General features: G+C 43.4%; 1 protein-coding gene across 2 annotated transcripts in view; it reads right to left on the reverse strand.

Moving 5' to 3' along the window:
• The window catches only part of dntt (deoxynucleotidyltransferase, terminal), a 195,482-nt gene that overhangs the window by 74,317 nt on the left and 107,972 nt on the right, over positions 1-13,193 (reverse strand). The window contains exon 10 of one of the 2 annotated variants that reach the window (XM_071205695.1): positions 12,991-13,075. The exons of the other annotated variant lie outside the window; for it this stretch is intronic. Within the exon in view, the coding sequence (XP_071061796.1) occupies positions 12,991-13,075 (85 nt within the window). The remainder of the gene's footprint in view (positions 1-12,990; positions 13,076-13,193) is intronic. 2 annotated transcript variants of the gene reach the window in all.

A 13,193-nucleotide genomic window follows, 5' to 3' on the forward strand; every position in this document is an offset into this window, starting at 1 on the left:
CAAGTTAGGAAAATATGAGCAATGAAATACAACACAGAAAGTCCAGTTCAAGTGATCGAGAAATGATGAAGGCCTGTTTAAGAGTTTTCAACTGTTTTTAGAAGAAAAAAAAGTAGTTTGCCTTAAACTGAGAGTTTGTCCTCAAAAAACTTGATTTCGTCATTCATGTTGTCGTGCTGCATCTTCAAGGCGCCTATTTGCTCTCTCACCCCTCTACTCCACCGGGTCCGTCTGCGCCGCGTAACGGCTGCGCACCACGGTTTTGGTCCGGCCTCCTCCGGGGTCATACCCTACCGGGCGCGTTTCAGAAGCATTTCAGAAGCGGAGCATCTTGCCTGCCGGCTCGCAGTTTTTGATGATTTGGGCATATTTCCTGCACAGGCTACTTTGTAGAGACAAAGTTAATAATAATTGTAATATTCCAGTTATAAACGACATGAATCAAAGATGTATTGCTGTATTTTAGTGGTAAAATCATAATTATTCTATTTATACAGTGCCTGTAAACCAGAGGAGAACGCTGGCATTTTTTGAAAGACTACGGAGGGATAGGGTAGGGTCTGCAAATTAGTTTATTTGGGGGATGGGCCGGATGCTCTGACCAGTCCACTTCCTGCCCGCCGCCTCTGCAACGCGTCGCGTAAAAAAAATAGACTTCAATCCTATTTCGAGCGGAGCCCAGCGGCGAGACGCTTCTGGGACGCTTCTGAGCCGTAACGCGGCGTGTCTGGTGGAAAAGCACCCATTGATTAGAGTGGCCGCGATCCTTGCAGACGCCGCAGCGCAGCCGTAACACGACGCAGGCGGACCCGGTGGAATCTATGGGTCCGTCATTGTACATCAGCTGCCAGTCGACTTCACGTAGAACCTTGTTCTGGACTTCAGAAAAGGATTTGACTCTGTGCTGTGCCAGGAGGGCTTTCTCATCAGCTTCCTGTTTTATTTATTCTTCCTTAAAATGTTCTTTAATCCTGATCAGTTTTTTCGATTTGCTTGTTCTGGTTCAAACTCTTTAAATCATCTATTTCTTCTAGAATGTTGAGTTCATGCGACAGGACATTTTCAAGGCATGTTTCCATTGCGTACTTTACATACAGAGCTTTTTCATCCTGGACCACTTTGTTCAAATCCTGATTGTTGTGACATGGCCTAATGACAGCTTTTGCAATATCTCTTTTAAGCTTCGACACAGAGATCGGCAGGGCATATTTTGAAAGCTATCATCTTCTTTTGACGCTTTCATTGAGTCATACTTTTTCTGCAATGTGTTTTCTTTGTGGAGCTCTTCACAGCATTCTTGCATCTCATGTTTTATTGCCTCATTCTGCCAGGTAACTGACTCTTTCCCAGCTTACGTGACAATGTAAGCTTCCTCCAAATCTTCCTCGAGTTTGAAGAAATCAATTTGCATGGCGTCATCTTGACAAAACATGTCTTCTTTTGACGTGTCCATTGCATCGTCCTTCTGCTGCATAGTATTTTCATTTGGGGGGGGTCTTTGCACAGCTTCTGAATCTCATCTTGCAAAGCATCTGCAAGCTAATTGCCTCTTGCTCTGCTTTTACGACATTGTGATGTTCATCCAAAACTTTGAAATGCTGTTGCCTTGTCATGCTGCAATACTTCTCTTTGCAGGGCACTGTTTTCACAGATAGTTGCCTCTGTCTCCTGGTTATGCTCCATTACCTCATTGTGGCTATGGTTTGTTTAACTATGGCTTAAACAGTGATGTGAATTTGGATGTCTTCACTGCACTCCCTAACTTCTTTATAAAGGAAGGAACATTTGTGCCTTGCAGCCTGTTCCTCTGCCTTCTTGCAGTCATGTTTCCTCCAAACTTTGAAAGCTGTTAAACTTTCTCTTGATCTTGTGAATTTAGATGTGCTGCTGCTATCTGTTCCCGGCGGAGGGCCATTTCTTTTTTTTGGAGGACTCTTGAGGACAGACGACAATTTGGTTGCAACTTCTATTTTGATTTCTTAAAGCTTGATCATGACAAATATTTACCTTTTTACCACGAAAATATCAAGTCAAGCTGTGGTCAGTGCAGAACATATGACAGCTGATAGAAATGCAAAGTAATAGTTGTGAAGCCAGTACTATGGTTTTAGCAATAGTCTAGTGTTGTGATGCACTGCTCACAATCAACATTATAATCAGGGGTGCACATAACTTTCCCAGTGAGGTACTCCAACTGAGGTTACGTACTGTAACCCAGCTTCTATGAGTATAGGCGCAGCCCTCTAAGGCTATCGCTATTGGGTAATCCCACTGCACGTGTGCAGTAGGGCTGTGGCGATACACTAATCTCACGATACGATACGATACACGATATTCAGCCAACGATACGATATATATCACGATATTCAGCCACCGATACGATTCGATACGATTCGATATAATTCGATACACTTATATCATTTTCTGAAAGATTTTAAAGGGACAGTGGGTTGGTGACATCTTGTGAGTGTTCCATTGACTTGGATTGAATTAAAACTGAAAACTGAAAGCATCCATTATACAATATATGGCTCTGACAGAGAGTCTACAGCTTGCAAATGCTGGACAAAATGAATCAAAAGATGTGGTGAGAAAATTAGTTTCATTTATTGAAACAGTGCAAACTCTAGCTGTAAAGTGCAGTATCACAATGGACAATGGACAATGAAAAGGTGCAGCAGGTGGCGGAACACAGGGGATTTGAATGGGACTTGTTAGAAATTAAAATCAATGTTTTGATGGCATAAAGTACCATAAACATACCGTCAGTTTAAATGTTGTTTTATACTGAAAAACCAGAAGTTGTTGTGCACAACCAGTTGTTGAGCTTTTATTCTGAAAATCCTTCATCTCCGGTTAGCATTTAGCATGTGGCTAATATACAATTTCCTATAGAGGTGAATTTAGTAGCGATATGACACGGAGTGTTGCACACCGAAACCTACTGATTTCAACACTACAACTATAGACGTCGAGATATTATTATTGCTGAATATTAAATGAAGGTACAGTTTATTTGAATACGTTTGTTTACAGACGTGGGTAGCATAAGACAACATTCGGAACTACCGGAAATGATACCAGCCGTGAGGTATTTTTGGAGTATTGATTACAGCGTTTAAAATGTATTAAATGAAAAGTCATAAAAGAGATAAGGAGGAGAAAAGGCGTGTTTAGTTATATATTTAATGTGCAATGTCTGAATCCTCTGTAATGCGCAACAACGAACATTGGAGACGTGGAGGGCCGATCCCCAGCAGCGCCAACCGGCCCACAGGGAGGATTCAGCAGAGGATATTTAACAGCTGGAAAGGTGGAGCTCGCTCTCTTCCCTTCGCTCACGAGAGCCAGAACACAGCTGTTTTTCATTCTATTTATTCTAACGTAAATTACATGCCAGTGTTTTATCTTTTTATTTATTTGTTTTTATTTTAAATCGTATAATGTCGGAGTTTTTTTGTCGTCTTTGAGGAAAATAAATGGGGTTTAGAGCCTCAAAATACTGAAATCTGTATTTTTTAAAATCTCTTCCTTCTAATTTGTTATTCTTTTCTAAATAACACACTGTTATTTACTCAACAATAACACACAATTATCCTTGTTTTTATTTATTCGTTTAATTCTATAATCTTGGGCTTTTTAGCATGCTTTTTAGCCGGAAATAAAGTCACCAGAAACAGACGGGACATTTTGAGATTTAGGATGACCTATAATATATTGATGAAAAACAGTATAATAGGGGACCTTTAACATTGCATGTGAAACCGGTGTCCCAAAGTTTCTGTCTCCTGGGGTTGGTCTGGTTTAGTTCAATATTTTTCGGTTCTGCGTGGGTTCGCTTACGCTGGCTTTAGTTTCAAGTTGAGTTACTGCTGAGGGTTAGGGATGTGTGAATACCGCTATGGTGCAGCCCTAAAGTTTGTACTGAACCTGCAGACATTGAATTGACTCATAATTTTCCTGCTCTGTAAACCTTTAACTAACAGATTTTTCTGTTTGCGTAAATGCAAAAGTTGGTGTTATTTAAATTATCTTGTAATGTTGTAAAGCCAGAGAGCTGGACGAGGTAGAAACAGTGGGTATAAAAATGAACGCTGTTGTGATTAAGACCTCAGTTTAATGTAATTAGGTAAATGTGCTGTATGCACTGACTTTTAATCAGACGCTTCTGAAGAACATTGATATGTGTCATATTACTGTGGTATTAGCAGCAAATAGTTGTTATCGTTTGAGTACAGCTAACAATCAACCCATTATGTGTCAGTAAACATAGCATGCCACTAACACTGTGTCATTGTGTTTTATCCCTCGCTCGCTTTTTTATAATAATTCTCACTTGAGGCTTCCATTCTCTCTGCATTAAGGTGCCAGCTGTCTGTCTCTTTTTCACATTCCTCCCCTCCTTTTCTTATCTCCTTTTTCCATTGAAGAGCTCCCAAAGCTGCCAATAGTCCCTGAAAGACCAGCTAAAAGTTGTTCAAGTGGCCTGCTAAATGATCCCATTTCTCTTTCACCTGATTCACTCACTTTTCTCTGAAGGCAACCAAATCGGCAGAACCTCGGTCAAGCTTTCTCTCTAAGTTTTATAAAAAGACTATTGTAGGTGAACAAGGTTGGTTCTGGATGATGGAAAGTGACCAACTCCATTCAAAGTTTTTTTTTGTGCAAAAATAACTAATGCACTGCAGAGATAGGTTTTTATGGCAGGACGTACTTTAAATTCTACAGTGGAAATGAATGGGAGATTGATTTGTGGATTATTTAGGGGTTTATTATCATCTAAATATTTCATGAGAATTGGACACGACAACAGACTGGCAAAAGAATGAACGCATTAAACTAAATGTAATGATTTACTTTGAGTCAAGTGACATTCGAAATCCATTAAAAAAGTTTTTGTTTGAAGTCAAGTCAAGTTCTTGGCAAATATTAGAATGCTTTTGGGTGTTGATTTATTAAATCTGGTCTCCCCATTAAGTCTAGAGCAGTGGTTCCCAACCGGTGTGGCGCGAGCACTGTCCAAGTGTGCCGCAAAAAAAACGTATTTTTATGTTCCACATTTTTTTCTCACTTAATAAACTTCACTTCATATACACTTTATTTTATTACATGTGCAATGGAGTTCATAAGCTAATAAAACATATATTGCTCAGATTTAGAAATATTAAACTGCTTACATTCTCATGATTTACGTCAGCCGTCAATGTTTACGGTGTGCAGAACAGCTTTTTATCCTCGCGCCAAATAATTACAAGATGGATCGTTACGTAGTGACAATAAATAAAGAAGCACTCCAGCCCTCAACAACACAGGCAGGGATGACAGAACATGATGGAACAGCAGTGCAAAAGAAGTCTAAAAGCAGACAGTACAGCGAAAGCTACCTTCGGTATGGTTTCTCCTGGACTGGGGATGCTGACTGCCCGACGCCAGAATGCCTAATCTGCAGAGAAAAATTATCCAACGAAGGAATGGTGCCAAGTAAACTAGCAAGACACTTTAGCACAAAACATCCTTCTTATAATTCCAAGGACATTGAGTATTTCCAGAGACTGAAATCACAAAATGAGAAGCAGAGTCAACGTATGCTTTCGTCTCTACGTGTCTCTGACAAAGCACAAGAGGCCAGCCATTTGGTTGCTGAGTTAATCGCCAAGGCAAAAAAGGCTCACACTATCGCGGAAAACCTCACTCTACCGGCATGTAAGGAAATTGTCAGGGTAATGATAGGGCCAGATGCTACTAAAGAAATCGATAAAATTCCATTATCCATTAATACAATCAAACGTCGCATCGATGACATGTCAGTAGACATAGAAACTGTCCTAACTGAAAAAATACAGAGAAGTGGCAAATTCGCTCTGCAAGTTGATGATTCAACAGACATAAGTGGCCACTGTCAACTCATTGCCAACGTGAGATATGTTGACGGAGAATCCATTGAGGGGAACTTCTTTTTTTGCAAAGAGTTACACACACATGCAACCGGAGAGGAAATGTACAAGACCACAGCTGATTACCTGACAGAATAGGGTCTAAACTGGGGGATGTGCCACAGCATTTGCATCGACAGGGCTGCCTCAATGACGGGGAGGGTGAAAGGCTTTGTAAATAGGTGAGACAGGTAAATCCCGATGTACAGATAAACCCACTGCATGTTACACTCAAGTCCCCGGTTGGGTGCTTTGTTGTTGGAGTTTACCCCAGTGGACAAGAGGGTCGCCTCCCTACGCCTGCGGGTTATGGGGGTAAGACTCTGACTGTTGTGTGTGCTTATGCACCCAACAGCAGTTCAGAGTATACGGCCTTCTTGGAGACCCTGGAAAGAGTCCTGTATGGGGCTCCTGAAGGGGACTCTTTAATCTTGCTGGGAGACTTCAACGCACATGTGGGCAATGATGGAGACACTTGGAGGGGCGTGATTGGGAGGAACGGCCCCCCTGATCTGAACCGGAGTGGTGGTGTGTTACTGGACTTCTGTGCTAGTCATGGATTGGCCATAACAAACACCATGTGTCAGGATGCTCATAAGTGTACGTGGTACCAGAGCACCCTAGGCAGAAGGTCCATGATCGATTTCGTATCATCGGACCTGAGGCCGTATGTTTTGGACACTCGGGTAAAGAGAGGGGCGGAGTTGTCAACTGATCACCATCTGGTGGTGAGTTGGGTCGAGTGGCGGGGGAAGCCTCTGGATAGACCTGGTAAGCCCAAACGTGTAGTTCGGGTGAACTGGGAACGTCTGGAGGAGGCCCAAGTTCAGGAGGCCTTCAACTCACACCTCCGGCGGAGCTTTTCGGGCATTCCTGTGGAGGTTGGGGACATTGAACCAGAGTGGTCGGTGTTCAAAGCCTCTATTGCCGAAGAGGGGAGCTGTGGTCTCAAGGTCCTAGGTGCCTCAAGGGGCGGTAACCCTCGAACCTGCTGGTGGACACCGGTGGTCAGGGAAGCCGTCCGACTGAAGAAGGAGGCCTTCAGAGATTTGTTATCCCGGGGGACTCCCGAGGCAGTTGCAAGGTACCGACAGGCCCGAAGGGCAGCAGCCTCATCCGTGGCCGAGGCAAAGCAGCGGGTGTCGGAGAAGTTCGGAGAAGACATGGAGAAGGACTTTCGGGCGGCACCAAAGTTGTTCTGGAAAACTGTCCGACACCTCAGGAGGGGGAAGCAGGGAACCATCCAAGCTGTGTACAGTAAGGATGGGACGTTGTTGACCTCAACTGATGGAGTGTTAGGGCGTTGGAAGGAACACTTTGAGGAACTCCTGAACCCGACAACTCCGCCCTCTATGTTAGAGGCAGAGCTGGAGTATGACGGGGGATCAACACCAATCTTCCGGGGGGAGGTCACTGAGGTCGTCAAACAACTCCACAGTGGCAAAGCCCCGGGGGTGGATGAGATCCGCCCAGAAATGCTGAAGGCTCTGGGTGTTGAGGGACTGTCATGGTTGACACGTCTCATCAACGTTGCGTGGAAGTCGGAAACAGTACCGAAGGAGTGGCAGACCGGGGTGGTGGTTCCCCTTTTTAAATAGGGGGATCAGAGGGTGTGTGCCAATTACAGAGGCATCACACTACTCAGCCTCCCCGGGAAAGTTTACTCCAAGGTACTCGAAAGGAGGGTCAGGCCGATTGTCGAACCTCAGATTGAGGAGGAACAATGCGGACTCCGTCCTGGTCGTGGAACGACGGATCAGCTTTTTACTCTCGCAAGGATCCTGGATGGGGCCTGGGAGTACGCTTATCTGGTCTACATGTGTTTTGTTGACTTGGAGAAGGCGTATGACCGAGTTCCCAGGGAGTTACTGTGGGAGGTGCTGCGGGAGTATGGGGTGAGGGCGTCTCTACTCAGGGCCATCCAATCTCTGTACTCCCAAAGCGAGAGCTGTGTCCGGGTCCTCTGCAGTAAGTCGGACCCATTTCCGGTGAGGGTTGGCCTCCGCCAGGGCTGCGCTTTGTCACCAATCCTGTTTGTAATATACATGGATCGGATTTCGAGGCGTAGTCGTGGGGGAGGGGGTCTGCGGTTCGGTGGACTAAGGATTGCACCACTGCTTTTTGCAGATGCTGTGGTTCTGATGGCTTCATCGGTCTGCGACCTTCAGCACTCACTGGATCGGTTCGCAACCGAGTGTGAAGCGGCTGGGATGAGGATCAGCACCTCCAAATCTGAGGCCATGGTTCTCAGCAGGAAACCGATGGACTGTCCACTCCAAGTAGGGAATGAGTCCTTACCCCAAGTGAAGGGGTTCAAGTATCTCGGGGTCTTGTTCTCGAGTGAGGGAACAATGGAGCGTGAGATGGGCCGGAGAATCGGAGCAGCAGGAGCGGTACTGCAGTTGCTTTACCGCACCGTTGTGACGAAAAGGGAGCTGAGCCAGAAGGCAAAGCTCTCTGTCTACCGGGCCATTTTCGTTCCTACCCTCACCTATGGTCATGAAGGATGGGTCATGACCGGAAGAACGAGATCGCGGATACAAGCGGCCGAGATGGGTTTTCTCCGCAGGGTGGCTGGTGTCCCTTAGAGATAAGGTGAGAAGTTCGGACATCCGGGAGGGACTCGGAGTTGAGCCGCTCCTCCTTCGCGTCGAAAGGAGCCAGTTGAGGTGGTTCGGGCACCTAGTTAGGATGCCAACTGGGCGTCTCCCTAGGGAGGTATTCCAGGCACGTCCAGCTGGGAAGAGACCAAGGGGTAGACCTAGGACCAGGTGGAGGGATTATATCTCTTCGCTGGCCTGGGAGCGCCTTGGGATCCCCCAGTCAGAGCTGGTTGATGTCGCCAGGGAAAAGAAAGTTTGGGGCTCTCTGCTGGAACTGATACCCCCGCGACCCGACCACGGATAAGCGGGAGAAGATGGATGGATGGATAATGAAACCCTTGGTGTTATGATTGGTTCATTATAAGCTATACAGTACTTTCACTCTCTGCCAGTGGGTACAATCTCCTGGGGGAAATTAAGGCCAGTTTTACTGCACACAAACGGAGAGGATATCTTCTGTTGCACCTACAATTATGAAGGTAATATAACCACTAACATGGTGTCTCAGCACACTCTTTATTCCTTCCATACCAGCAACACAAAGTATGTTACTTTTTTGTTTGTTGCTAAAGATAGCCATGCCGCTAACAATATATGACAAGATCGATCCATTTGTTCATATTGAAAAATGCCAGTTTCTACTGAACTCAGTAGCATTAATACCACTGCATGTCAATCAATCAATGTTTATTTATATAGCCCAATATCACATTGGTCTCAGTGGACTTCATAGTTTGTACAGAATATCAGTATTACATTACATGTTACTTGTTTGACGCTTTTATCCAAAGCGACTTACATACTCAATACTGTGGGCAATCCCCACAGGAGCAATTTGGGGTGAAGTGTCTCAGGGACACAACGACATGCTGACTGCAGTGGGGTTTGAACCTGTGCTCCCCCGATCCCAACACCAACGCACCATTCCACTGCGCCACAGCCTCCCAATACGACACCCTCTGTCCTTAGACCCTCACATCGTACAAGGAAAAACTTCCAGAGAAAACCCACAGTTTAAAGGGGAACATGGGAGACACCTCAGGGAGAGCAGCAGAGGAGGGACCCCTCTCCCAGGATGGACAGACGTGCAATAGATGCCGTGTGTAAATTGAAAAGATAATACATTTACAACATAGGTAAACCAAATGTTTGGAAATGCATGTGACTCTTAACTGTTTTATCCTTCCCAGGCCAGTTATGTTCAGGATTCACACAAAGACAATATGTTCCAATAACAAAACCTAATAAGCCCTTGCACTGCGGGCCAGCAAAGAGTTAAACTGCATGAGATATTGTGTAAAAAGATTCTCTCTGCTTTGCTGTGTTTTTTATATCACTGTGTATACTAAGATGCAGTTAATTTAATTGGAAAATGTGTAAATGAACTTTAAACTCCCCAATGCAATTACCTTACTGTAATAAGGACGAGCTTTTGAATACAGAAACATTAAGATGGCCTGTGTTCCCTCAGCTTGTTCTGGTGTACATTGCACTTATTTGTAAATGTACGTGTGAGATGGAGCATCCAGCCTGCCAAAGTCTGCACACCCCCCACTAAGCAATGTGCTATAATTACAAATGTTGTTCTCGCTCCAGTATCAACTCTCTACTTTTACGGAGTGGAAACATATATTGCATGGAATAATTTGTCTAGGTTTCTCATACTGTAGAAATTTAACACCCAAATCTTGCCAAAAGCCTTTGAGTACCAAAGCTTCGGCAGTAATTATCTATGCAGATTCATAAGAGCACACAAGAGGAGAGAGGTATCAAATCCCAGTATAAACTCGTAGAAAAAACCTGTATGGCCTTTGCATTTACTTCTCTCCATTTTAAGATCAATTAAAGAGGAGCTTGTGGTTTTCAAGTTTCACTGGTTTTCAAGTTCTACTTCTGTAGTCCTATTCAGCCACATGTTAATAACCATCGTTTTTCAGACATGTAAACTCACCAGTGGGGTCAATGCTGATGTATTTAATGTCGTAGAACAAAACGTGATCCGTCTCTTAAATTGTGTCAAACACAGACCTTATTTCCAGCTATTTTCCAAAATCCTATGGAGAAATCCCATTGGCTCTGAGACCAGGGAACCGGTAGTGATAAAATGCGAACTCACTTCCGGGTTTTAGGAGTCGTCACTGCACCACTCTATCACCCCTTGATACTTAGGCCCGCCCCTTTGTTGTTAGCCGCTACTGATCTGTCAAGCTAACAAAACTACCATGGTGCCTGTGTTCCCAAACTGCACTCCCTGATTAATACCGTAGGTTTGTTAGAAGGAAGCAGACATAAGGGTCTAAGATATGGTTTGAAGGATGTGAAACTGACTCTGCTAAATAGGGGTGTAACGGTTCACAGAAGTCACGGTTCGGTTCGTACCTCGGTTTGGGGGTCACGGTACGGTACGGTTCGGTACAACAAGAAAAAGCAAAACAAAGTCCCAAATGCATAATTCCAGGTTTGTTGTTATTTATTTTTGAACAGTAGTGCAAGTTTCAGTCTCAAATAAGGAACTCTGACATTTTGAATAATTAACTGTATTAAACAGTTAAAAACAAACCATAAACAGTACCACATACACTCAGATGGCCGTATCTATAATGGCTGATGTCAAACAAAAAGGTTTCATCAAGCTGTACAACTAAAAAGAATGTCTTACATCATAAATAATAAGAAAGTGTTTCAAGAGCGCAAAGTCGTTGAAAAACATATGCCAAAGCTTCCGTTATTTATTTTGGTTTCACGGCTTTCATGTCTATTGGCTTCTTAAAAACAGCGGGGATCAGCTGTTGAACTGCTGTTGTCTTTTGCCGGGCTCTGGTGATTGGCAAATCTGGGTGATCCATTCCGATATGATTTAGCATGTTTGGCGTGTGTTGCCATTAGCATACCGCACCGCTGTAGAACAACGCCGACACACCGTCCTCTTCCGATCCACCACTCGCACACTTCATCGTTATTGTAGTCCACACAGCTGATTTAAAAGAAGCAGATGGGTTCTAGCTCCTGTGTGTTATCTGAACTCACCATACTAACTTTTCTTCTTCTTGTATTTAGTTCGTTTTGTTGTTGTGTTTCTTCTTGTTCTTCATTGTTGTTTAAAGGAGGCTGGCAAACAGCTTTTAGGTGCAATACCGCCCCCTGGATTATAAATAGTGTAGTGGATGCTGCCCTGAAGGACAGACTTTTTTCCCACTCGTAAAAAAAAAAAGGCGTATTCGCCGTGTGACTGCATGTGCCGAACCGTGAAGTCCGAACCGTGACGGTACGGGACGAATACGGATACCGTTACACCCCTACTGCTAAAACAAGGATATTGAAGCTAAAGCCAATCAGTAAAGATAGTCTAAACGTGCGCCATGAAATCAAATTAAGCAGCAACATATTTCGTGGAAGCAAAGTAGACCTATATTTACAATCATAAAAATAAGCACAAAGAGCATTTCACAATACCTTCAGTTGCTAGCGTAGCATAGCAGTGCTAGTGTTGTGCTGTACTCCGTTAGCTCACAAGTTTGTGGGACAAAAACGTAACGTTTAAGAATAATATATACATCTGTGTAACAAGTATCAGTGTCATAGTAATTCATGAAGAGTGAGGATATCTATTTTAGAAGGTTGTTTAGAAGGAGTCCTTCCTCTTAAAACTGTTAGCGGCTTAATAAAGAATAGCAACAAGTGCAGAGACGCTTTGGTAAGATCAACGCAGCTTTGCCCGTTGTTGTAAATTGAATCACAGAAGCACCAGCTCTACTCTGTAATCGCAATGGCACAATGTGTCCGAGAGAGCAAAATACTATTCATGCTGGATCATTTGGCTCTTCGCGTTATCATGATTGTTGTTAAATCAACACTTTACTTGTCTTAGCTGCCTGTATTTGAAAATAGGGTTTCAAAAGCCTCTGGTTTGCCTTAATTATAATGAATGCACACAGAGAAGAATACGTCTGACACCCAAAAAGAAGTGTCAAAGTAAAGCTTAAAATAAACTGCAGTCCCTTACCCAGACATCTCACACCCTTCGAATGAAGTTGGTATTTCTCATGTTCACACAGGTCATCAGCCATGGTAGCTAATAAACACCTTGTAAGTGATTCCTCAACTCCAAATCCACTACCAATTAACAATAATGAATTAACAAATGCATCCTTTGCAAGTGCTGCAGAAGTGATTTCACTACATGTTCTGATACCCTGTCTTTGTAAAATTAACTTTACATTGCAACAAAACATGCTTTCAAGCCTACAGTGGATACTCATACATTTAGCTCTAAATTGCAAAAATGGCAGATTGTGAGAACATGTGAGCTTTCTCGCTACACAATTAACTTATTATTATTATTAGTTACAGTAATTATGTATTGATTATTTTCCTGTTTAAACCTCTCTGCTAGTACAAATGTCAGATACATGTTATCTGCATGTTTGCAAGCTATAAGTTGATGCGTTACATACCTTTTTTTTTGTCGTACAGGGCGTGGTTGTCCAGAATCATCCCTCGCTCCACTTGTGCAAACCTTCTTAGATCTTTCTCAAACTGCTGTGGAAGAAAAAAAAAGAAAAAAACATCAAACGTCTGTTTTGGGTTGTTATGGCATCTATATTCCTACCTTTAAACCTGTACAAATAAGTAATTTCATATCAGCCAATTAAAATAA

This window comes from Pseudochaenichthys georgianus, chromosome 15 (assembly GCF_902827115.2).
Source record: "Pseudochaenichthys georgianus chromosome 15, fPseGeo1.2, whole genome shotgun sequence".
Classification (NCBI taxonomy): Eukaryota; Metazoa; Chordata; class Actinopteri; order Perciformes; family Channichthyidae; genus Pseudochaenichthys; species Pseudochaenichthys georgianus.